The sequence below is a fragment of the Protopterus annectens genome, chromosome 16.part0, assembly GCF_019279795.1.
Source record: "Protopterus annectens isolate FY-2018-M chromosome 16.part0, PAN1.0, whole genome shotgun sequence".
Classification (NCBI taxonomy): Eukaryota; Metazoa; Chordata; order Ceratodontiformes; family Protopteridae; genus Protopterus; species Protopterus annectens.
In genome coordinates this window covers 113,929,293-113,955,942 of record NC_056750.1, presented here as the reverse complement: position 1 = coordinate 113,955,942, position 26,650 = coordinate 113,929,293, and the positions used below count along the sequence as shown (strand labels likewise).

General features: G+C 40.2%; 1 protein-coding gene across 2 annotated transcripts in view; it reads right to left on the bottom strand.

Moving 5' to 3' along the window:
- LOC122790808 (protein mono-ADP-ribosyltransferase PARP14-like) overlaps positions 1 to 26,650 on the bottom strand; it is a 566,888-nt gene that overhangs the window by 364,103 nt on the left and 176,135 nt on the right. Inside the window, exon 5 of one of the 2 annotated variants that reach the window (XM_044058430.1) lies at positions 12,460 to 12,529. In XM_044058430.1, coding sequence (XP_043914365.1) covers positions 12,460 to 12,529 — 70 coding nt within the window. Of the gene's footprint in view, positions 1 to 12,459; positions 12,544 to 26,650 lie in introns of both variants that reach the window. The other variant, XM_044058433.1, reaches the window with a different exon arrangement.

The following is a 26,650-nucleotide window of genomic DNA, read 5'->3' as shown; positions in this document are numbered from 1 at the left end:
CAACTCCTTAGCTCAACGCTTTCTGGAATTCATTAATGCCCTAGATCAACTTATCCACACCCCCACCAGAGGCAACAATATCCTAGACCTAGTCATTACCAACATGAGTGTTCCACACCTGAAGTCAACTCTTCGTTGGTCCGATCCGACCATAAACTTATCACCCTTGATATCCACATCCCGCCCTCACCCCCCCATTAAGGAAACCACAGTAAAAAATGTCTCCAAAGCCAACTTCATGCTTCTTAAGACAGAAGTGGTGAACTTCATGACAACCATGCAGATGGACAATACAGTTCCAACTGCTGAATCCTACACAAATGCACTCTATAAGCACTTACACGAGTGCATGGATCGTGCTATCCCAAACAGAACCAAGACGCTATCCTCCAAAAAAGGAAGCCAATCTGGTGGTCCCCTGCCATAAACAAACTGTACAACAGAAGGAAGAAAGTGTTGCAAAAGAGAGTAAAATCCCATGAGTGGAGGAGCTCCCTGGTCAGCCTCAGTAAGAAGCTGAGATCCCTTATAAGATCCTCCAAAGCTAGCTATGAAAACAAAATCACCACTAAATCCAAGGACAATCACAAAGCATTTTATAGCTATGTCAAGAATCTAGATGGCAACACCCAGATCTGCTGTGAGTTACAGCACAAAGGCACGAAAATTACAGAACCAACTGATACTGCCAACATCCTGGCAGATAGGTTCAGTGCTAACTTTACCCCCCCCCCCCACGCCCTAAAGGGCCCATATCTATACAGGAAGAATGCAGAGTCCCTGTAATCACAGCTACACAGGTAAAAGCTGCACTCTCTAAAGCCAAAAACACAGCATCCATGGGACCGGACAACATCCCAGGCTGCGTTTTACACGAACTTCAGAATGAACTGGCTCCCCACTTAAGCACCATTTTCAATAATAGCCTTGCATCAGACTTTGTGCCCACTGAATGGCGCACAGCAACAGTTATCCCACTCCACAAAGGGGAAGCCACCACTGATCCTGGGAACTATCAACCTATTAGCCTGACGAGCCCAGTCTGCAAGGCCATGGAACATATCATAATGGAACTCATAAACAAAGACATTGGTAACCTCCAAACTCTGGATCCCACCCAGTTCAGGTTTGTGAAAGGCAGATCATGCCTCCTGAACCTGATCGACTTCTTTGAGGCAGTCACCAAAGCTGTGGATGAGGGTAAGGTGGTTCACACAGCCTGTCTTGACCTTGTCAAGGCTTTCAACACCATTCCCCATTCTGGAATTATAGCTAAACTCACTAAACTAGGTATAAATCCCTAAGTCACTAGATGGGTTGCCAACTGGCTCACTGACAGAACCCACACTGTAAAAGTTGCAGACTCCAAATCTGACCTCAAAGCAGTGACAAGTGAAGTACCACAGGGTTCCATCCTGGGACCTCTCCTGTTTGGTATCTGCTTCTCTGAAGTACAGGTTAACACAGAAGGCCTCTGGCTAACGAAGTTCGCAGATGACTGCAACCTAGGAGCCATAGTCAAGTCCCCAAATGATGTGGACATCCTACAGAAGGGCCTCACTGAGACAGATGCCTGGTGTCAGAGCCATGGCCTCAAGCTCAATGCCAAAAGGTGCAGTGTCATTCCCCTTTGGTAAAAACTCTGTACCCATGAACTACTAGATAGGCAGCAATCTACTTAACACCGAATGTGTGATAAGAGACTTTGGGACCCAGGTGGACAGTAGTCTCTCCTTTGATAGTCACATCGCCACAGTAGTCAGGAAGTCCTTCTATGTGGCACACCTCATCATAAAAGGGTTTTCATCCAGGGAAAAAAGAGGTCATTGTTCCCCTCTACTCAACACTCATTAGACCCATTATATAGTACAACGCCCCTTTTGGAATGTACCTCACAAGACATCTGCAGCAGCTGGAAAGGCCACAGAAGTACCTCACAAAGAGGATTACTGGCCTCAAACAAATGCCCTACACTGACCGCCTCAAAAAACTCCAGCTTTACTCCATAGCAGATCGCCTACTCTGAGGTGATCTCTGCCTAACATATAAAGCTAGGTCAAACCCAGAGCTGTTGGACATGCTACACCTAAAGAAATCCCAATCCCTCCGAGCTACACGCTCTAGGGACCTAAACCTTGTCTCCACAATAAACAGGACACGCTGGAGGGATAGATTCCTATCCCAGAGACTTTCTATACTCTGGAACAAGCTACCCATCTATGTCAAGCAAAGTTCTTCATTAGCACTCTTCAAGAAAAATCTTGATGAGTGGATGGGAAATAGGAAATACACCCCGGGATCACTTCTGTGTCTCTGCTAGACAGTGGCACAGGAAAATAACTTTCTTGGGTGACATAAGCCATGGAACCTTGTTGGCTAGGCTTATGTAGGCCCTTGGGTCAATAACCTAGTACCTACCTATGAACCTATATATATATATATATATATATATATATATATATATATATATATATATATATATGGGTCTACTTCACTTCACTGAAAGCTCATTTCACTGAAACTCATTTGACTGAGCACACTTCACTGAAAGCTCATTTCACTGAAACTCATTTTATTGAAAGGTATGCGCCCTTTTCCCCACTGTAGTGCGATCCTGCAGTTAATATATATAGTAAAGGGGGAGGGGGCACAGCCCCCCACATTGGGGGTGTGTGTGGGTCCCCCATCTACTTTATACACTTGAAACCATATGCATGGGTGCTTACAGCTCCAATGAATAACTCTTTTTAGAAGACAATATATACCCAAACTATGTGGGGGGGCTACTCCCCCCCCCCAATGTGAGCTTTCAGTCAAGTGTGCTCGGTCAAATGAGTTTCAGTGAAATGAGCTTTCAGTGAAGTGAAGTAGACCCATATATATATATATATATATATATATATATATATATATATATATATATATATATATATATATATATATATATACATGTGTGTGTATGTAATATATATACATACATACACACACACACTCTCCCCTCTAGCATAACCACTACTACCACAGACTCCCACTTCAAATCACTACTCAAAGCACATCTTAGAAAAACCTGGATATGCCCATTTATTACCTTACTACCCACCTCTTATCCACTTGCACTCCTCTCTAGGTTTCTGTACCGTAGCCAAAACTCTGTCATGCAAAGCATTTTAGAAAGATGATTCATACTATGGCTAGCCTTGTATAATAATTTTACTATTTTTCACTCATTGTATCATATAAATTGTAATATGTAGCTGTTAACAACAATTGTTCTCTTTACACATGTAAATGTAACTCTGGAGCTTTTCTCCCCGGGCCGCCACTGAAAATGGACCTGTTCCAGTTGGACTATTCCAGTTAACAAATGTAAAATAAATAAATATATATATATATATATGTGTGTGTGTGTTTGTGTGTGTGTGTGTGTGTGTGTATATAAATTTACGGGTTCACTTCTGATACTCGAAATACTGAAATATCAAATTTCAGTATCCTCGAGACCAGAACGAAAGTGTAGCTGGCCGAAACTGCACTTTGTCGAATCTGAGTTTGTCGAATGTGCGGTAGTTGTGTCCCAGTCTGCATTTATAGTGTGCTGTCACTTTAAAATTTCAGAGATATAGGTAAGTGTGTACAATTTAAGGATTTAGGGTAAGTATGTGTATGTTTTTAGGAGTTGTAGGAGTAGTTAGGGTAGGTAGGTGAGGGTCTGTGTGTATAGGTGTTGAGAGTGGTGAATGTTTTTTTTTAGTGTGTCTGTTTATGTCAGGGGAGGGTTGGGTGTTTTTTGTTTTTTTCATTTTTGCTGCTTTGCATTTTGTTTTTTTTTTATTTTTCTTATTTTTGGAGTTTCGTTCTTCTGGTCTCGAAATACTGAAATTCATTGTTTGAGTATTTCATGTATCAGAAGTGAATCCATATATATATGTACCAATGTAACAGTATATTATGATCCATTCATACATGACAAAGTAATGTCCAAGTCAGAACACATTCATTTTTGTATTTGAGCCATACTCCTAGGGTCTGCCATATAAAGGATAGTGCAAAGGGCATTACTCTATCAAGAAAATGCAGTCACTGCTCAGCTTCTTGGGGCAGTGGAATGACTCCCTGACTGCAACCCAGATGACTCTAGTTTGATTAGTGACTCAGATTTTGGAGAAGGTGGGGTGGCAGAGGCAAAAACAGATTATGGTCAAATGAGGCCCTAGGCAGGAGAAAAGACCAGTCCCCTCTCTCATAGTCATTCTGGTATCCCATTACTTGGCCCTCCTCCATTTACCACAAACACTGCTCAAAACTGTCAGTGTGCATACTATTTTCTTCTTTATTTTTGAAATGAAGACAAATATATGGATTTAATTTAAATTTTTTAAATTTAAATATCCTTTGACCAGGTTAGTCCCACTAGGGTAGTAGTATCTTTTCAGGGGAGGCCCTTGGTGGTATTTATACAACTTGGGGAAATTTGGCCAGATCACTGGGGGACTTCTCCCTACTCTTTGAACGCTGTGTGGTGTTACACTTCCTGCTTCCATGGTGACGGCATCAGTGGCTCGAAGAAGCAGGAAGGAATATGGCAATAATAAGCAGGCAAGAAGAAGTGAGTGATCATCAAGAAAGGAGAAAGGAGTTGGAGAAGGCAGCAGAGTTCGCTACTAGAAGAAAATGCGGTCAGAGATTTTGTGAAATTGGAGAGAGTGGAGGAGAAGGGTGAAACAGAGGAAAATAATGAAGTGAAGATAGTCGAACCTTCGCAAGACTCCGAATATTTAATTCAAAAGGGTTTGTTTTACAGGAGACAATGGAAATAAATCGTAGTGTATAATTACAAACTTCCAATTGGGAGGGTTGTGGGTTGTCTACTTAAAAGAAATGTTGAGCCAGAGTGAACCCGAACATGAAACAGTAGCATCATGGGGTGAAATTATGGATAAAATACAGGAGGAGGGGGTGAGAGGGATTGTAGAAAAGAAAAAATTGTATGCACAAACAGTAAACGAAAGAGAGAGGCAAGTGAAAGGAGAAAGAGAGATGGTATGAAAGAAATTTGTGGCGAGGCTTAGCAGCAAAGAAGAGAAAGAACTTGAAAGGTATAAGGTGCGGGACACAGTAATTGCAGCTTTGGGTACTTCACCAAAAGAGGTAAGAGCCTTTATACATCCTAATAAAGAGATATACTGTGACAATTTGTTTGATACAGGACAGTATATGGGAAATTTTTTTAGAGAAATTCGAGAGTAAAAAAGACCGTAGTCTTTGAAACTCTTATGTATTAGAAACATTTAATAGAGAAACAAAAAAAAAAGATTTTTGTACAATTTCAAACTGAAGTTGATAAAGAAGCATTAACGGACTATGTAAAAACTGTACGTAAAGAAGTTATGGACACCACAAAAATATGTGATGACAGTGGGTTACGGAATGGGGGGATGGGATTGTGAGGTGATTTTGAATATGGAAAATGAAAACATTATACATATTCTAAGTGTAATAAACGTAGAAGGTAACAGGGCTTTTGTTGGGTATTGGAGACAACCTAAAACATGTTTTTTTGTGGAAAGGATGATCATTTAATTAGTAATTTGGGTAAAAGAAATGTGATACAATGTGTAAAAAATGTGGGCAAACAGGACATACTTGGGTAGATTGTGAAGAACATATAGAAGCTAAAGAATAAGAACAGGTATAAGAATGTGTATACAATATAGAAAAGAGTACAGAATATGGACAAAAAGAACAGGCTGCTACACAACAGAAAAATAAAGAAAAAATAAATGGAAAAATGAAAATAATGAAGGGAAGGAAGTGGTACAGGAAACAAGTGAAGATGAATATGTAAACCAGAAAGTGGTGAAAAAAGAATTCAATAAGGCAAATGGTGAAAGTTAGAAAAGGAAAGTTTAAAAGTGTAATTGTGAAAGAAAATAAAAAAGTAAATGGTAACGATGGAAATTTTATTTATAAACGTTAATAGTATAAAGGGTATTAAAATAAGGTTAGGTGTCTTAGAATGGTGTATGTCACTTGATATGCATGTACTTATATTAGAAGATATGAGAATATTAACAGAAAAAGAAAGACTACAAACGGAAGCGTTATGGGTTGGAAACATCATTTGGAGTATGGGAAAAACACATGTTTAATGATTGGTGTGTTATGTAATGAAACAGTAAAAGTTCTAGATTATACTACAGTAGAATTGGGTAGAACAACAGTGATAGATATAAGGTAGAAAAAAGACACATATAAAATTATTGCCATTTATGCGTATGTTACTACAAAAGAAAGAGAGGCAATATTTAAAAAATTTAGACTATGCAGGAGAGAATATGGAAATATTACAAGTGGGAGTCTTTAACTGGGATTTAAGAAAAAGAAAGACAGAAATGATGGTAGGAAGGTGTATGAAATAATGAAAGGTGGAAAGTTATACTTATGAGACAACAAACATTGGAATTACAAAAGAAATGAGATAAAAACAGAAATTGGTTATTTTGTAATATCCAATAGTTTGAAAAAAGTAAAAGAAGGAATAAAGGAAACAGGATTTTCGGATCATTTAACTATATGGGTAGAAGTGAAGGAAGGGGAAAAATATACAAGATTAGGTAAAGGCATTAACAGATTTAATTATCACAATTTAGTTGAGGAAGATAGAAAGGAGACTGATCAATTATGGAAGGATAATGTAGAATGAGAATTTTCTATGAGGATTGGATGAACTGGTTGATAGGTTTTAAAGGAAAAAGTATAAAAACATTTTGGAATGTCAGGCTGTGAGAAGAAGGAAAGAAAAATAGAAATCTAGGCAATTAAGTCTGGAAGCATTTAGAGAGGTGTTAAAGAGTAAGACAATATTTTATGAAAAAGAGAAAAGGATATATGAAGTGAATCCAGAGAGGATTAAGAAAATGTTATATAAACAACAATATTTCGTACAAGGGAAAAAAGAAGAAGTGGCTCCATATTTAATCAAGACAGTGAGAGAAAATGAGAGAGTAATAAGGGAATTAAACAATAATGAAGGAGAAAGTGTGAACACACAGGCAACAATATTCAAAGTAATAAAGAAGTATATAGAAAATACATTAAAAAACAAAGAGATAAAAAGCAAAGCTGATATGGAAAATTAAAAAAAGTTGAGTAAGGAAGAAAATAAGAATATGGAGAAAAACATAAATGCAGAAGAAGTTAGTGAAATTCTAAGATAATTAAATATGGAAAAAGCCACAGGCATAGACAGCATTGAGTATTATATGTATCATAATATGAAAGAATTGCAAAAAGTATATTTTGTGGAAGTAATGAATGAATGGTTAGAAAAAGAAACAGTACTGGGATTATGAAATGTATATGGAAAAAGGAGCAAAAGATGATATAAGAAACTGGAAACCAATAGTACTGAATAACACAGATGATAACATATTTATTAGAATAACAGGAAAAAGACTAGGAAATGATGCAGATAAATGGACTGATTATACGATTTTTGGGAAGAAAGGGGGAGGAAGCTAAGATTTATTATGGATATTGAGAGAAGTGATAGATATTGTACATTAAAAGGTGAAAAAAAAACGTTATGGTAGGAGATGTGAGTAAAGCATTTGACATAATACAATATGATGGTTTATGGAATATATTAAGAAATTATAATATAAGTAATAAAATAATAAAAGTAATTGTCAGTGTATGAGAATAATAATGTGAGAGTAACATTAAATGGATGGTTAGGTGAAGAAATAAAAATGCAATGTGGGATAAGACAGAGATGCCCAGCAAGCATCATTTTATTCACATTATTTATGAATGTGGTTGTTAATAACATAAACAGAGTGTTGAAAATGGCAAGGTATAGAATAACTGAAGGGGTATATATTCTAACAATTCTTACTTATGCAGATGACATAGTTCTAGTTACTAAGAATAAAGACTGGATGGAACAAACAGTAGATTAAATAAGTGGTTTGGGGTAGCACTTTAACTGTTTTTGTAATTGAAGTTCAAATACTGATTGGCATTAATTAAGTAATTATTAAGGATGAGCTCTGGTATATATTGTTGAGCTTGCAAGCATGCCATTATTCTGACAGTCACAGACGAAAACGTACTGTGTACTGGTGTTTCAGCGTTAATTTCGTGTGTTTGCTGTGCCTAAAATAAACTTTGTTTGGACTGAACAGCTATCCGGGTGCTTATCTTTTGTTTAGCTTGTTACGTTTTGGCACCTTTTCCTCCTTTTGGAATGGCATTTGAGATTAAATAAGTACTTAAACGTGCTTGGTTTATGCATCAATAAAGATAAAAAAGGAAAGGAACCGGGTTTATTGACAACTTAAAAGGTATTCAATTTAATGACGAGGGTACAGATATTTTGAGAATAATACTTGGAACAAATATGCAAAGAGAAAATCAGTGGGAGAAAATTACACAAAAATTAAGAGAGGCGTGCATGTTTTGGAAATCATGCAGACTGTCATATAAGAAAAAAGTATATCAAATAAATTCTATTCTTTTGGGTAAAATGGCCTATTTAGCAAGTGCATACATGATTTCATCTAAGTATGAAAAAGAGTTATTGTGAACTGAATTCTCAGTCATATTGGGATCGAGGCTGAATCCAGTCAGAAGAGGAATTTTGTATGTTAAGGAAGGGAAAGGAGGGTTAGGGCTAATTAACCCCTCTGTTCATGCAATTTCCTTGAATCTTTATAAAGCGTTGGTAAGATTAAAAGAAGACAGTAGGAATTTGCAGATGTTATGAAAACTAAATATAAAGATTTTTGGGAGAGAATAAGATTTGGAAAAATATGGGAAAATAATATAATGAAGATATAAAAGATAATCATAACAACATTTTATTATGGAAACAATATAAAAATGAAGGAAAAAACAGAAAAGAATGGTATTTAAATATCATGAATGAACATTATCACCCATAGAAACACGTAGAAATAGAAAAAAGAAATGCAATTAAAATAAGTACAATCACAAAAACCACAAGTGTTGCTGCTACTAGGACAAATGATCCACTCAGTAACCAATAGAAATACGTTCACTTAATAAACAATACCAGTGAAAACAAAGCATGGTCCAGATTTGTAACCAAAATAAAACAAATAAAGTCCTTTCAATACAATATGAACTTTAATCAGATAAAACAAGCAAGCGCTTTCGCAATATGACCTATTGCTTCATCAGACATTCATCATCTCACACAGTAATCACATATAAAGCTAAAGTAGCTACTTTGAGTCTATGTCAATTCTTCAAACACTCACAATTTCGAACATTACATGGTCGAGACGAAACGTTCGAAATTGCAAGTGTTCGAAGATTGACTTTCAATGGTGCCATACGGTGCAGATAGGGAGAATTTCCCTTTTCTGCAATGAAGTGCAGTCTCGGAGTTGGTATATATAAGTAGGGGGGTGTGGGGGGTGCAGGGGGGCTTACCCCCCTGCTCACTCTGTTAAGGTGTGTTTTTCTTTTTTTCTTTTTGATATTCGAACATCCAAATGTCGAACATTTGGTCTTGACCATGTAATGTTCGACATTTCGGATGTTCGAATATTTAACATAGACCCGCTACTTTGGTGTAGAGGATAAAGGGTCTTGTCTCTTGTGCCTAAGGTACAGGGTTTGAGCCTGAGCAAGCTAATTAACTAACTTGATATCCTTAACTAGCACATTTTACTTAGACACACACACACACACACACACACACACACACACACACACACACACACACACACACACACCTCTTGAAGGAAGGAACAGATCACCTCCAGTAGATGATAGGGTTAGCAAAATAGTAAAGCAGCACTCCAGTTCTCCAGTCTGAGAAATGGAAGTTCCAATGGTTAAAGCCCTGCTAATGTGCATGTGTACAATGTATGCACAGACACAGAGTCATACTTTTTTATTTAATTTTAATTAAAAATTAATTGTTCTAGCAGTCTCCAGCAAGCAGACCCTAGGTTGCCTAGTGTTGGATCCATCTCTAGGCAGGGTTGGGAAGGAGTGGCAGTTTTTGGCTCACCCATTCCAGGATGGAAGGTCATTTATAGTCTGTGATTTGGAATGACACCAGTAATGGCAGAAATGCTGTGATTCCATGTTAACTTAACACAAAATAATGGGAGGGCTACAGCTAACTGACACATGCAAAGATGTGCATGCAGCTGCACCCGGTTTGGGTTTCCTTCCCCTAATTAGTGTAAAAAGTCCTTTTTTCAATTTCTTAAAATCTTTTGGGTTTCTAATACCATGACGGGAATGGACCCCATTCCTAAGTCAAAGTATAATTAAAGTTCACGAAATTAGTATCGTTTCAATCTTTGATGTCGGCCAAAAGTGTTCTTCGCAGCACCCGCAATGTGTCCAGTAATGAATCCTTCTTCTGCAATTCGTACGGGGTTAAATGTATTTGTAACATATCTAAATATTATTCTAGATTCTTTTTTATAAGACCCATTGCTCCTACTACTATTGGAACTGTTTGGGTATCTTTCTTCTACATTGCTCTCATTTCTGCCTGCAAATCCTGATATTTTATGACTTTGTGTATCTCTGTAAGCAAGACACTGTAATCACTGGGTCTGGCGATTTCACTGATCAATGCTACTTTTGTCTTCTTTTCATGGACCACTATATCCAGTTTTCTAGCATCTATATTTTGAACTGTTGGTAATGGGTGACCCCATGTGATGTAGACTTCATTTTCTATAATGCTTTATGGCTCTTGTTTCCAGTGTTTTTCAGCTACTTCAATAACATAATATTTGCACAATCCCCAGTGCAACAGTCTTGCCACGTTGTTATGCGATTCATTATACAGTCCTTCTGCCGTTAGTATGTCACAACCAGCAATGAGTTGTGCAACTGTTTCCAATTCTGTTTTACAAAACCTACATTTGTCTATTTCTCCCACATGTTCAATGGACTTTGTAAACCAATGTGTACGTAGAAAACTGTCTTGGGCCACCAATATTAACCTTTCATCTCTTGGTTTGAATTCACCTCTCCTTAACTATACCTGCATTCGATCCTGATCAGTATGAGGTTTTTCCAGAAGTTTTCTATACTTGCAACTATATTTATGCATTTTCCACATTTCTTGCCTTCTCATCTGGTCCTTCACATTATATTCTTTCTTTTGTTTTTTTGGCACATTCAGTTGCTGCCTGATTTTTATCTACTTTTGGTTTGATTTCCATTCCTGCTTGATGCTGATATGCTTCTGCTAGACTAAGCAGGGAAGTCATCTTAGATTTATTCTCCTCATGTTTCAAAACTTTCACTACGTTTGAGTCTTGCAGTTTTGACAACTTGCAGTTGTGCTTTCAGTTCCTCATCTGATGAGCTATACAATTTTAAATCATCATCAAGGAGAAGATGGGAAGTCTTTACACTTTGTTTTTTCTAGGAGCCAAATTATAGCCATGGCCTAAGCTGATAAGCAGACAGCTTAATGAGTTAAAGGCAAGACAGAACAGCAAAGGTGACAAGAGAGTCATCCTGGAATAGTAATAATTTGTCCTTTACCATGGCTTAATTGCAAAGTGGTCTGTCACAGTTTCATGGTCACTGTAATGTAGTCGATCAGTGTAGGATGTATCTTATGCATTTTTAAGCACTCTTTTATTCATGAATGTGGGATTCCTCTATATGGCTGTGAAGATGATGATGTATGATTACGTACTAAGCCCTTTCTGTCCTCTTCTACATAGCACTTAAATTCAGAGATGGTTCCCCCACTCCCCTACTTGAGGAGCCTGATCTGAAGGGGCAAATCAGATTGGCATCAGGGAGAAATGTATTTATTTTATTTTATTTATTTTATTTTACATTTGTTGACCGGGCTAGTCTAACTGGATATATGTCCATTTTCAGTAGAGGCCCAGGGAGAAAAGCTCCAAGGAAAAAACTTACAATTTAATAGAGAATAACATCAAAACAGTTTTATACAGCAATGATTGTACCATAAAAGCAGTATAATTTTAGCATAACATGTTAGCTAAAGAAATTATTAAAAGAATATAAAAAATAGAAGAAATAAAAGTTTTTTTTTTTTTTCAATTCTAACCTACTCTTAAGTTGGTTAAAGTATACTGCATTTACATTTACAGTTTACATTTGTTGACTGGGCTAGTCTAACTGGATGCAAGTCCATTTCCAGTAGAGGCCCGGGGAAAAAAGTTCTATGTATTTGTACAGAGTAAATTACAGTGCAAAATAAAGGAGGGACTCTAGGATGTACCTGATGGCTGGTAGCCATAATGGAAAAAAAAGAAAAAAGAAAATGCCATCAATAAGTAAAGAAAGCAAGACATGTAACATGCACTGTGACAGCAAACTAAAATTGCCAAATATTTTCAGCATGCTCTATGCACACTTGATAAAAATAAGTATGGGGCACATTCCTGATATCTGCAAGAGCTGAACATTTCTTACCTTTGTCTTTTTCTGAAATTTTAGCCTTATCCAATGCATTAATTTCATCTTGAAGTTTTGCATGTGTCTGCTGAAATAATATTGCTGCAAGTTAGGAAACAAAATGATGTCTGGGTAACATACAATCCATATTCTGTTCGCTATAAAAACAATACAAACCATGTAGCTGAAGCTGATTTTTTTTAAATGAAGACAATAATAAGCTGCATAGTGAAGACATTTCATGCAACACATAATCACATATAAAACGGATTACTTTCCCTAAACAATGATTTAAGTTTATGTCGTACTTTTTAAAAAAATAATGAAGGTGCAGCACAAAAGCAAATAATAAAAACAAAATTTAAACAAGTAAGCAACATACAAAAATACTTTATGTGCTTATTACTGTTTGCACAAGTACAGGTGTCATGTAGCAACACAGTCTGAGTTATAAAAGGAGAGTTCATCAGAATCACCAGTGACCAGCCATATGGAAATAAACACAATTAGGACTAGAACAAATAGAAAAACATCTTATTTTATTGTATGGGATAATTTACAAAATTTGTTAAAAAAAAATTTAATTTCAATAGCATGGTATTTTAGTTTAATTAATTGATCTGATTGTAGTGGATGTCTTTGTAAATACTTTAGTTGTTTTGTTGAATATTATAATAATACCTATTTTTAATTACTTGTATAAAATTGTTATGATATTTCTCTTATATGTTAAAACAATAAACCTGTTTTGAAAAAAAAAGAATCACCAGTGACCCAGCCTCAGTAATAAGACAGAACGTACCAGGCAGCTGAGCGTTCAGTGAAGGCTCCTGCATGAAAAATCAGGCTTGTGCCAGTATAATTCTAGCTTCACATAAGGAGACTACATAGATGTTAAAAAGGAGCTAGACATTATGTGCATCAGACAGGCTGTGGCAACCAAGAAAAAGCTATATTGGGTAGCAATGCTAGCTTACATGTTCATGGTTGGCTTTATTAGCAAGCAAACTGGGTGCCTGCCTAGAGTAGCTTTTCTAACTTTTGTTTTAAAGTAAAAAAACACAGCAGAAGCAAAAACAAACAAATAAATAGATACAAACAACCAAGCCAGTTAAATCCCCATGGACATCTTTTTATTAAAAGCAAATAGACAACTATTTTAGAAATAAAATAAGCTATACAGATAAGCGATTGTAGCCCTTAGGCCTTCATCAGATCCATATAAAACTAGAATAACATAATTTTATCTAAAAATTAACCAATGACATCTCGTCCATAGGAATAACACCTCTTTAAGGACTAATCAGAAACTGACTTAAATATATATCTTCTTCATTCAAAGTCCAATTACATCACAGCAAACAACCAATAGCAATACATCTAGGTAGATACCACCCTTTCATGATGGTTTCAAAGGAATAACTCTATTTAAATCTGGTGGATGATCAGCATGCATATCTGCTATCCATTTTATCTCCTCTATTTCCATTCTGTTGTGCAAATCTCCTCTTCTTCACCATGAAAGAAAATCTGTGTCCGTTACTCAATTTAATATGCTGAGCAAGTGCATTGCTCTGAACCTCTTTCCTGATGTCTTGTAGGTGCTGGACAATATCTTCTTTAAAAAGTCTATTAGTTTTGCTGATGTAAAAACCATGACAAGAAGTATCGGTAGCTACATAAATCACATTCTTGCTGTTACAGTCTGCATACTGATTAAGCCAAAACTTTTCTCTCATATGGGGGTAAATAAATGTATTAGTGTTGTTTATATAATCACATGCCTTACATTTACCACATGGAAAAGTGCCCTTTCTGGAGGTTTTGACCTTCGGTCCTGTGCCATCTTTATACCATAGGAGTCTCTTTAAATTCTTACAATTCTTATAGCAGAAGGCTGGTGTCTCGCATACAATTTGTTTCAGTCTGTCATCTGTTGTCAATATCAGCCAATATTTCTTTATAATTTCACATATTTGCTGTGTGTCAGTGCTGTAAGGAAGTAAACATCTCACTTAATCTTCCCTTCTTGTTTTTGGATCAAAGTCACCATCCATAGTATCCACTTTTCTAGAGAAAAATGGTCGCCCTTTACTTTGTCTTAGGTGGTTAATTCTTGTTGCACAAGATTGAATCTCTGACTCCTTATATCCTCTATCATAGAAATTATGTGCTAGTTTTTCTGTGATGGTTTCTACATTAGCAAACTAATAGACTTTTTAAAGAACGTATTCTCTGGCACCTACAAGACATCAGGAAAGAGATTCTAAGCAATGCACTTGCTCAGAATATTAAACTGAATAATGGACATAGATTTTCTTTCATGGTGTTGCATGCTGATCATCAACAGGTTTAAATGGAGTTATACCTTTAAGACTGATCCTGAAAGTGTGGCATCTACCTAGATGACTTGCTATTGGTTGTTTGATGTGATGTAATTGGACTCTGAATGAAAAAGATGTATTTTTAAGTCAGTTTATGATTAGTCTTTAAAGTGGCGTTGGCCCTATGGATGAAATGTGGTTGGTTAAGTTTTAGCTAAAATTATTATGTTGTTCTAGTTTTATATGGATCTGATGAAGGCCTAAGAGCTGAACGCACTTATCCCTGTAGCTTATTTTACTTCTAAAACAGCTGTTTGTTTTTAATAAACAGATGTCTGTGGTGGTTTAACTGGCTTGGTTATTTGTTTGCTTTTGTGTTTTACCGGGATAACCTTCAGCAATCAACAGGAAAACTTCTTCAGTGTTGTGCAAATAAATAAATACAGGTGTGTGCCACAACATCTTTCCGCACAACATCCAACTGTATTTACGTCCATACTATACCAAGCTGACTTAAATGTGATTGGGCATTATGCAGATGGAACTTAAGCAAAGCACAATACAAAGTAGAGAGTGTTCACTTAACGTCCGTGCAGCTTAATGTTCTATAGGATACTACCTCAGACGTTAAGTAGCACATGCCTGTAAATAAATAGCCAGCAGCACCTATCATCCATTCTGACACTTACATTTTTAATATTTTCATATATATTAGCACTGTTCAAAGCAGTTGCTGTGGTACCCTATGAGGAAAGTGTTGTACATATGATTACTCAGTCTACTCCATCTCACTTAGGTTCTACATGATTCATTTTCTAGATCATGGGAATATGGAGCAGAAAGCCCACATATTTTAAATGGTAAAGTGGAAGTAATGGCTGAGGTGAAAAGAGCAGCACAGGCTGGAGGTAGCATGTGGTAAATTTGTAGGCAATTTGATATGGGCAGTAGAGAGTTCTGCTGGACTAATGCTGGAGTAGTTTAATGTGGTTGGCTAACAACTGTGTATCTGTATTAAATGGAGTTGAAATACATTATTTGCAGCTCTAATTTTATTTCATTTTAATACAGTCAGACATCTAAGATGAAAACAAAGTAGCTGTAATTGTTAATGACTGGGGAGGGGGTGTCTATGAATGATGATGATGCACTGCTGTCATTCGCTCACTGTTGTGATTTTACAGGATTAATGTGATTTTATACAGCAAGCTGAGATACTTCACTGGGAAACAAAGTTGAAATGCATTACTTTGGTCATTTTACCACATTTTTATTGCAGTCATGTCTGAGGTGTACACAGTCAGCAAATTACCTATAACTACTAAGTGTGTAGCTAACCCTTGTGTTGTTTGTTCAGTTTAAACAGTCATTAACCTGGCTTTGCAGGTTAATAAATATTTGTATGAAACAAATTAGCTATAGTGTGTTTTTGTGAAACAAACTTGAAATACATTAATGTAGCTATTATTACTAATACTACTTTGTACTTTATGTTTCATATCCATTCACAATTATGTACTGTGCAATCTTCATGCAAGGTACACTTTTTATTTTACTCTGGTGGTTCACTATGTCTCATCACTATTCTACTCATTTTCACCCCCTCTCCTTTTGACTGGTAGCAGCACATCACCTCCTTCCATTTTCCCTTTTTTTCCCCACCCCTTTTATTTTCTTCTGCTTTATATTTTATTTACAATGTCTAGAAATCTCCTGTTCATGTCCCCTTTCAGGCACTTGCTGCTTGTTTTCCAATTTCTGACATTACACTATTCACCTATGTTGCCATTACACTTATTGCCTACATTCTTTTTGATGTATCCTCTTCCAGAGCTTCTCTCTAAATCTTTTGTGCCTGGGTACAGTCCCAGGACATAGGTTTCATGCCTGCCTTATTCATCTCCCGCATCTTAAGTCTGTTTTCCTTCCCTCCTTATATAATTGTTTGGTATGAGATACCATCTGTACAACATTCTTAATATCCGATCTCCCACCATATGCATTATCTGCATCTCCAATACTATTCTGAGGGATTCTCACCATTCAGCTTTTCCTGTCTGCCACCATTCTTATTTCTCCCATCCTTTTCTTGTCTCTTTTTCTGTGGCTTCCTCCACTTTCCAACTCCGATCCCCTTGAATCAACTTTATCTTTCACCTCTCTTTCCAATTTCCCTTATGGAATCTCCTTTCCATTCCCTCTTCTCTCTTCTTTTCCTTTGTTTCTACTTCCTCTCTCTTCTCCAGTCATTTTCTCGTAGTTTGGCATATGCCCACCATTCATTATGTGTTAATCCAATTCCTGTATTAATTCCTGTGTGGTTCTGAATACGCTCTCTCCTCCTGCCCTTTCCTTCATTTACTCCTGCTTTCCTCTCATTCCCTATTCATTGCATTTTCCTACTGGTTTCTTCCCAATGTAAATTCCCCATCCTCCTCCTTTCTCTCATGTCTTTCTTTCCCTTGTCCCCATGTCCAGTTGCCCATTTTGTTACTGCCTCCTCATTCATTATTTTATATTTTGCCCACTATCCTAGCTGCCCTCTCTCTTCTTACTTTCTTGTCACCCCTTACTCTGTAGTCACCCATGCAGGTTGTACACTAAGTCCTGCATAGATATGTATGGGAATCTCCAGCCCCTTTTCTCCTACCCAGACTACGCATATGTTTTGAGATTATTCTCCCTTTCCCTTTCTCTATCCACACTTCCAAGTCCTTTTGTAATTTCATGAGTTTGATCTCCACTGCATCCACTAGCAGGTTTCGTAGTATCTGCACTACAGGTGGGAAAATCATCACTGTCATTGAAACACATTAAGTGTACCTGTTTTTGTCTACATTTTATATCCTCCCTTTTCCAGAATTCTATTCTCCTAATTATTTTGTACTGTATCGCTTAATGTGTGCCTTATACATAGCCCCCAATATTTTCTTCTTCCTTTCCTTCCCTGTCTTGTACTGACCACCACTGTTGTTTTCTGGTTGCATCTAAGCCCTGAGACCCTTTCAAATGTTACAAAAGTTGGCATAATTTCCTCCATGGCCATTTCAACATACTCTGACATAAGCAGTCAGTCATGTGCATACATTAGAAACCATGACCGTACTCCCGTTTTTTCCCACAAGTTGTGATAACGTTTTCCTCGCCTCAGTTGCCAGCTCTTCTACGATTGGTAGTGAGACAGGGCACCTATCTGTTCCACAGTTTTTGTGCCTTGACAACTCATCTGTTTACCAGTACCTCTATCTCTGACACATTTCTCCTTTTTTCTAGTATCTCCTACAGGAATTCTCACTCAACTGTGTCAAATTCCATTTATAGGTCAAAAACACCATCTCTACATGTGCTCCCCCTTTTAATCTTCTCTGTCGATAAACTCCAGTAGCACCCCCCCAATTCATTTCAGCCCTCCCTCCTTCCATAACACTATTCTGTCTGTATTATTCTAAGCAGTCTCGTTCCAGTGTCCTTGCTAACAGTTTTTACATCACCTTGATGTATGTGTTTATAATAGATTAGTCTGTAATCCCCTACTTCCACCCTCTGTCCTTGCCCCCACCATCTTTCAGAATAACTACCAACCTGGCTCTTTCCATTGTGCCCATTATTTCCCCCATTTCACTTTTCCTTTAATGCTCCTCCATTTTCAATTTCTCCAAGTCTTTAGGTTTTTTGATACTATGGTGGGAACAGACCCCATTCCTAAGTCATCTGGCCCCACCCTGGGCACCATGGCACCGCCCCTCTCTTTCAGGAGATTGGCTACCAGATCCCTCTCACTTTCCATCCCTTTACCTAGCAGGCACAGGGCTATCTAGACCTCTTTTACACTGACTTCACCACCTGTAACCTGAACAGAGGAAGAATCTGAGCAGAAGACCCCTAACTACTAGACTCAGAAAGAGGCCCGATAGTGAAGACACCAGACTAGAACACCACAGAAACATGCCCTGAGACTAGGGGCATTCTCTCTCTTACTGTCGATACCCCACTGTAACCAAGTATAGATGTTCTAGCCACTTGGCCTACATTTTACATCACTTCTGTAATTTGCAGTATAGTAAAATTTATCCCAGGACCCCATTCCACACTGCTGTACTCTGTACACCACAGGCACAGTTTGTCTATGCTCAAAGATCTGAGATACTTAATTTTATAGTATGCAGTTCACCACTTGATGGATTTTTATTCTATGAGCACAAAAAGCATATGCAAAAGGTTCTGAGGTTTCAGACTGTACTCACAGTTTTCCTCATATTTGTGCACATCCATGAGCTCCATAATAATGAGCACTGTGACTTGTTCCACTGTAACCTGTTTCTCTGGATGCACGTATTTTTCAAAGCTTGGGAGTCACCTAGTGTAGCTGTAAGTGACTACCTCCCCTGCAAATAAAAGTGTCTGTCTTCATCAGGAGAAGAATGGAGGCTGGTCACATAAGTCATGTACATGAGCCTCGTATAAGCAGGCACTGGAATCCTTTTTGCCAGCAACAGAAGGTTAGTCTTTCATAATGTACTTCAGGAAATATGATTCCTGTAAAATTTGGCAAAGCCTCTCATGTTACACAACACGTGATACAAAACAGGCTATAAAGTCTGGTGATAGCCTCATAAAAGCAGACATTTTCAATGATTACCTCTAAACCATTTTACAAACCACTCTATAGGTAGACCAGATGAAAGTGTTTTCTTAAATATACTTTAAGAATAAAATACTTCTATAGTGGTAGCTCATGGTGTGTTGTCACTTTTTGTTTGTTAAAAATAAAAATAAAAACCTTTAACTAAGAGTGAGGTTCCACAGGCTGATGAACTGGTAAACCCTCATGGGTCTTTCATGAATATTTAAATAAGGGACTAACCTCTAAACTTTGGAACTGACTCCTTGTTTTTCCATCTCCCCATTTTTTTTCCAATCAGCTACCCTGGATCCTCCCACTATTGCCTGTAACTAGCTTTAAATAACTGACCAGTTGAATGTAATGTATTAGAACAATAACAGTCTCTAAGTACTTAACTGAATACACTACTAGAAGCTTCAGCAAGGTATCTTTATTCCTCCCACAAGGAGGGTATCAGAGAGAGAGAGTCTCCTAGATCTGCTGGCTAAAGTGATTTTATCTGGACCAGTCATTTGTACACTGTTCCATTCCTAAGTCAGGGTATGATTAAATTTCATGAAATTAGTATTGTTTCAATCTTTGATGTTAGCTAAAAGTGCTCTTTCCAGCACCCGCAATGTGCCCAGAATTGACTTGTTGTAATTCATATGGAGTTACATATATTGGTAGCATATCTAAATACGACTGTAAGTTCTTTTTTATAAGACCTGTTGCTCCTACTACTACTGGAACTGTCTGGGTATATTTCTTTCACATTGCTCTCATTTCCGCCTGCACATCCTGGTATTTTATGACCTTGTGTCTTCTGTACATAAGACACTGTAATCACTGAGGGACCGGGTAGCAATTTCAATGATCAATGCTACTTCTGTCTTCCTTTCATGGACTACTATATCTGGTTTTCCCCTCATTTATTTTTGAACTGTTGCTGTTGAGTGATCCCATTTGATACAAACTTCATCATTCTCAGTAATTCTTTGTGGTTTATGTTTCCAATGCCTTTCAACTAGTGTTGCCACACTGTTGTGCCTCTCAGTTTACAGACCCTCTGCCATGAGTGTATCGCACCTAGCAAAAATGAGAAGTTATGTACCTACCATAACGTTCCATGTTAGTTGTCTTCTCTCGCCTTCTTTCTTGCTGGATGGGTTTGAAGCCGATCCTCAGCTCCGACTCGGCCACTTACTAAAGCTCGAGAGCTAATTTTACCGGCTCGAGGCAACCCTATATCCCATGATGCTAGGCGATAACTACCCAGATCTCATTTGGTAGCTAAGGAAATAATATGCAATATAGTCCTCCAACTGGAGAGGAGGAGGAAAAGGGGAATAATCCCTCGAAAGAGACCAATCTAATCTAGTGACACTAGTAAGCTATTTAGCTGGAAATGTTGGATTAGGACTCTTCAAGGAAGAGGAACAATCTTTTCGGTCTGACCAGGCTAGGGGGATGGTGGGAGGGACGCAAGAAAGAAGGAGAGAGAAGACAACTAACATGGAACGTTATGGTAGGTACATAACTTCTCAATGTTAAGTTGTCAATCTCGCCTTCATTCTTGCTGGATGGGACCGTGTCCCTAGCACCTTTATCCTGGGTGGCTCAATGGAGCAGACTCTTGAGAACGGTGGAACCAAAATTTGCCCTGTTTCTGGAGGCCAAGTCCAACTTGTAATGCGAAACAAAGGTATGAGGAGAGGCCCATGTGGCTGCTGCACAAATAGTGTCTATTAGTAGTCTAGCTTGAAAAGCTGTAGATGTAGCTAGTGCTCTAGTTGAATGGGCTTTTGGCCTAGAAGTCAACTCTCTACCTCTGAGTTGATAAATGCATGTAATCACAGAAGACAGCCACTTAGATAGGGTTACCTTGGATACAGGAAGGCCTTTCCTGTTCTCTGCATACGATAAAAACAGTTGATCAAATTTCCTAATTTGTTTGGTTCTGTCCAAATAATATCAGAGCTGGCGGTGAACATCCAGATAATGTAGTTTTTGCTCCGCTCTATTAGTATAATTTGGGAAGAAAACTGGGAGATCAATAGATTGATTTAAGTTCGTCTGCGACGCCACTTTGGGTAAGAAAGATGGATTAGTCCTTAGAGAAACTCTGTCTTTGTGGAAGATTAAGTAGGGAGGACGAATGCTGAGGGCATGAAGCTCAGATACTCTCCTAGCAGAAGTAATGGCAACTAGGAAGAGTGTCTCCCAGGAAAGAAATTTCAATGAACAGGTAGCCGCAGGTTCAAAGGGGGGAAGAATCAAGAATGTCAAGACTAAATTTAGATCGCACTGTGGTGGAGGGTCTCTAATCAGAGGCTTAAGTAAAAATACACCTCTAAGGAATGTCTTGCAAAGCTTATGGGACATGATGCTGTGGTCCGACAAGTCTATATGAAAATTTGAAATGGCTGCCAACTGAACTTTTACTGTGGAGGAAGAAGATCCTGAGTGAAAAATTTCAGCTAGGAAGTCCAAGACCGAATGAATCGGAGCAGTAAAGGGATCTATATTCCTAGCTTTTGCACAGAAGGAGAAACGTTGCCATTTACTAGTGTAAATCCTTCTGGTGGAAGATTTACGGGAAGCTACTATGATATCCCGGACGGGATTAGAAATCATAAGAAGACTGGCTAGGGACGGAAGTGGAGCAACCAAGCAGTGAGGTTGAGAGACGGTATGGATTGGTGCAGCTGCCCCGACTGGTGGGTCAGAAGATCTGGAACCGGGTCCAGATGCCATGGCTGTACCAAAAGATAACGATGCAGGAACAGAAACCATATCTGACGAGGCCAATAAGGGGCAATGAAAATCATCTTGGCTCTCAAGACGGTTGCTTTCTGAATTACTCGTGGTATTAGAGGAAAGGGTGGAAAGACATAGAGAAGTCCCCGGGGCCAATCTTGGATTAGAGCGTCTCTGGGGGGATGGCCTGGAAGGGGGAAAAGAGGGAGAAGAAGTCGGGGCATTTGCTGTTTTGAGGCGTAGCAAAAAGATCACAGCAAGGAAGGCCCCACTTCTGAAATATCTCTTCCGTCACAGATTGTTTGAGAGACCACTCGTGAGGCATGAGAATAGCTCTGCTCAACCTGTCCGCTATGATGTTGGACTTCCCGGGGATATGCGTTGCTATCAGAAACCGCTGAGAAGAGATTGCCCACTGCCAAAGTCTGAGTGCCTCTCGACACAGGGGATAGGACTTGGTTCCGCCCTGCTTGTTGATATACCACACTACGGACATACTGTTTGTTTGGATTGCAATAGTCCCCAGGGGAAGAGAGTCGTGGAGGGCTTGCAACATTAAAAGCACTGCTCTCATCTCCGGGACATTTATATGCAGGTGGCATTCGAAAGGTTGCCAAGTGCCATGGACCATCCTGCCCTGATAATGCCCCCCCACCCGATCAGGGAGGCGTCCGATGTAACCGTGGCGACCGGGGCGGGAGGAACAAAGGGTCTGCCTTGATGGACTTGAGGGGACAATATCCACCAGGACAGATGCCTTTTGCAAGTTGGAGTTATCATGATCCTGTGATGCATAGGGAGTCGTTGAAAGGACCATTGGGCAAACAGCATCCACTGTAGGAGACGCATGTAAAAGCGGGCAAGGGGAAGAAGTGTTATGGTGGCCGCCATAAGACCCAATACTTTCAGGGCATACCTGGCCTGAATTTTGTCGCGCTGGAGAAGAACATGGATGTGGTTTTGAATATCCAAGATCTTTTGATCTGTTAACTTTGCTGAAAGTTGTACGGTGTCCAAATTGGCGCCTATAAAGGTAATAGATTAACAAGGCGACAAGGCAGATTTTTTGAAATTTATAGAGATTCCTAGCCCTCTGCAAATGTGAATGGTGTAATCTCTGGCTTGGAGAAGTTAATGCCTGGTGGTGGCAGTGAGGAGCCAGTCGTCTAGATATGGAAACAGCTGGAATCCTTGACATCTCAGGTGAGCCGTAACCGCTGCCATACATTTGGTGAACACTCTGGGGGCTGTAGTGAGCCCAAAGGGCAGGGCTCTGAATTGGCAGTGACTGGCCCCCAGCCGAAAGCGGAGAAACCTTCTGGAGCGCCTGTGAACTTTGATGTGATAGTACGCATCCTGAAGGTCCACCGAGCACATCCAGTTGTCCTTGCCCAGAAAGGGTAGAATGGACTGTAGCGTGACCATTCGGAATCTTGTTCTCTTTACAAACTTGTTTAGTTTGCTGAGATCTAATATTGGTCTCCAGTCCCCTGTCTTTTTTGGTACTAAAAAGAACCTTGAGTAGATTCCGGATCCTATTTGGTCTGCTGGGACTGGCTGGATGGCTCTTTTTGCTAGCAGTTTTGATATCTCTGGTACTGCTAGTTCCCTTAGACCGGGTGGAACGTCTGGAAGGGTTCCCTTTTGCTGAATTGGGGTTTGGATAAAGGGAATTTTGTAACCCTCGGATATGATCGACTGTACCCATTTGTCTTGAGTAAAGGAAAGCCAGGCTTTTGGGTACAGCAATAATCTTCCCCTGACTGCCTCCGAAGGTGGACAATCGGGCAACATCTCAGGGATGCTGAAAGGGTTTGTCAGAGAGAGGCTCCCTGCTACCCTGATTCTGCGGACCCCCTCTGCCCTAGGGCGGCATCTGTTGTTGTTACCCCCTCTGCCTCTGGGGGTAAACTGACCTAGTGCGTCAGGCATGACTCCTTGAGATTTGCGGAACCACATTTTGCCTCCCTTCTGACCCTTTGGGTAAGGTCTTGAAGGGGTGGAGAAACGGACTCCTATGGCAGAAAGAGTCTTGCCATCTTGTTCGCATCTAGTCAAGGTGTCTTTCACTTGAGGTCCGAACAAGGTCGAACCATCAAAGGGAGAATTTGTGAAGGACGCCTTGAAGGGGTCTGCAAAATTACAAAGCCACATCCAGGTGTGACGCCTTAATGCCACTCCTGTGCCTGCGGCCCTACTCGCTCCATCGGCTGCATATGAAATGAGCCGCATGGAGGAGTTAACAATAGAGTTTCGGGTTCCTAGCTGTGAGTTAATTTTATCCTGGGACCCAGCAGCTGACAGATCCTGTAAAACTTCTCCCAACTCTTTGAGAACATCTCTCTGAAGGCAGGTGAAGTGGCACAAGTAGTTCAGCGACCGCATGGCAAAGGTCGCTGAAGAAAAAATCCACTTACCGTACCTACCCATAGTCCTGGAATCCTTGTTAGGAGGATGGATAGGTACTGAAGGATCAGCTAGTTCCTTCTTGGTGGCTGCAGCCACCACCATGGCATCAACCGGGACACCTTTTGTCAAAAATCAGGTGGGGCCGTAATGAATTTAGAAGACCTCCGAGGAGTGGGTTCCACCGAATCCGGGGCCATCCACGCCTTCCGAGCCACCACGTCCATAAGAGGGTCGAAAGGCGGAGACACCCAGGAGGTGGAGGGTCGAGAACCAAACGCCTCCAGGTATACTGACTCATCCTCGGAAGGATTAAGGGAAGGCCAGTTCCCCCTCTGCTTAAGGATTTCAAGGATGTCTGAGAAAGAGACATCCTCAGAGGGGGACCTTGGGGATCCCTCCTACTCATCCAAGTCGGTATCGGATGTAATAGACTCGGGAGAGTCTAGATGTTTCCTCTTACATGTCCTCTTACGCGGAGGCTCACCTGACAGGTCAGGAGAAGCCTCGGAAGAGGAAGATATTCCCAGTGGGGAAACCTGAGGCGTTGGATCTCTGGGTCCGGGAGCAAGAGAGTGGGAAGAGACATCAGCAGGCACTGTAGTGGGAGGAGCTGATGGAACTGACCGTTGACTAAGCCCTGGGGCTAGCACACTCCTCATCACCTCGAAGGCTCCCCCATCAGAGAGGCCAGAGGGCTCCCACTCCGAAGAGATAGGAACCCCAGGCCGCACCGACAGGGATGGCTCCGAGGCCGATGTCGGGGCCGAGCTCACCAGCACCGAAGCTCCAAGAGGGAGAATGGGGTCGGACAAGGGACCGATGCCACTCGCCCCCTCGGAGCCGGCGAGAGAGACCAGATGCCCGGATCCCTCCAACGAAGGCATCAAGGAGGAGATCGGAGCAGAGGACGACGGAGCCAAAGGGGGAGGTATCGGCTCCGACGCCACAACAGTCACGGCTCCGAGGAGCTCCGGCTCCGAACTCTGTAGGAGAGTCGAAGGAGGAATAATAGGTGGATGTGTAATAGCTACCGTCTGATGAGACGGGCTATGGAGCATTTGGGCCAATGCCTGAGACTTTAATAGCTTACTCACCACTCTCTCAAGGTCATGGTCAGAAAGCCTGGACGACCGAGAAGATCAGCTCCGATGGCTCCGCTCCGAGAGCAGGGGGTGATCTCGGAGCCGAATGGATAGACTCCAACGAAGGGGATCTTGACCTCTTTCTGGAGGTGGGTGGAGCCGAAGGAGCCGAAGATACGTCGGCTCCAGTCGGAGCCGACAGTGAGTGCAGAGATTCAGCGGTATCGGCGCCGGGTGGAGCCGATACTGGAAGGTGTGACACAGAAGGAACAGCTCTGGCCGGAGCCGATCTCATCACAGAAGGAGAGCCAGTAGCCGATGGCTTGGGACTGGGAGCCTACGCCTTTGCTGGCTTCGAGGGCTTCCCCGGAGCAGACTTAGTTGGGGAGCTCTCAGGTTTTAATAAGCCCCTCAGTATTAGTTGATTTATGCGCTCCTGCAGAACTCTTGGGCTGAATGCATGGCAGACAGAACAAGAGTCCTGCAGGTGCAGAGGTCCCAGGCAGTAAACACAAGAAGTGTGACCGTCTGTCAGAGACATTTTCTGACAGCACGAGTCACACTTCTTGAAGCCTGAGACCTTTGTGTCCTTCGACATAACAGTGTCGAGGGAGCACCAAATAAAAAAACACACACACACCCAATCCAAATATAAAAAATAAAACAGGGATACTAACACACCCAAACACTACACAGAATCCCTGACAAGAATTAGGAAAGGGGCAGGCTTAAGGCCTAACCTAGGGGAAGGGATAAATAACTGTGGATAAGGGGAACCACTAACGGGGAATAGGGTTTAAAATTTAACCGTTACCAGTTAACACAATAAAAGGAGTGGACTAAGACAAAAAGGGAGTGCTAAAAGTCTGAAAAATTGAAAACTTACCAAGAGCCGGTAAAAATGCACCTCGCAAGCGAAAGCGGCAAACAAGATCTGGGTAGTTATCGCCTAGCATCATGGGATATAGGGTTGCCTCGAGCCGGTAAAGTTAGCTCTCAAGCTTTAGTAAGTGGCCGAGTCAGAGCCGAGG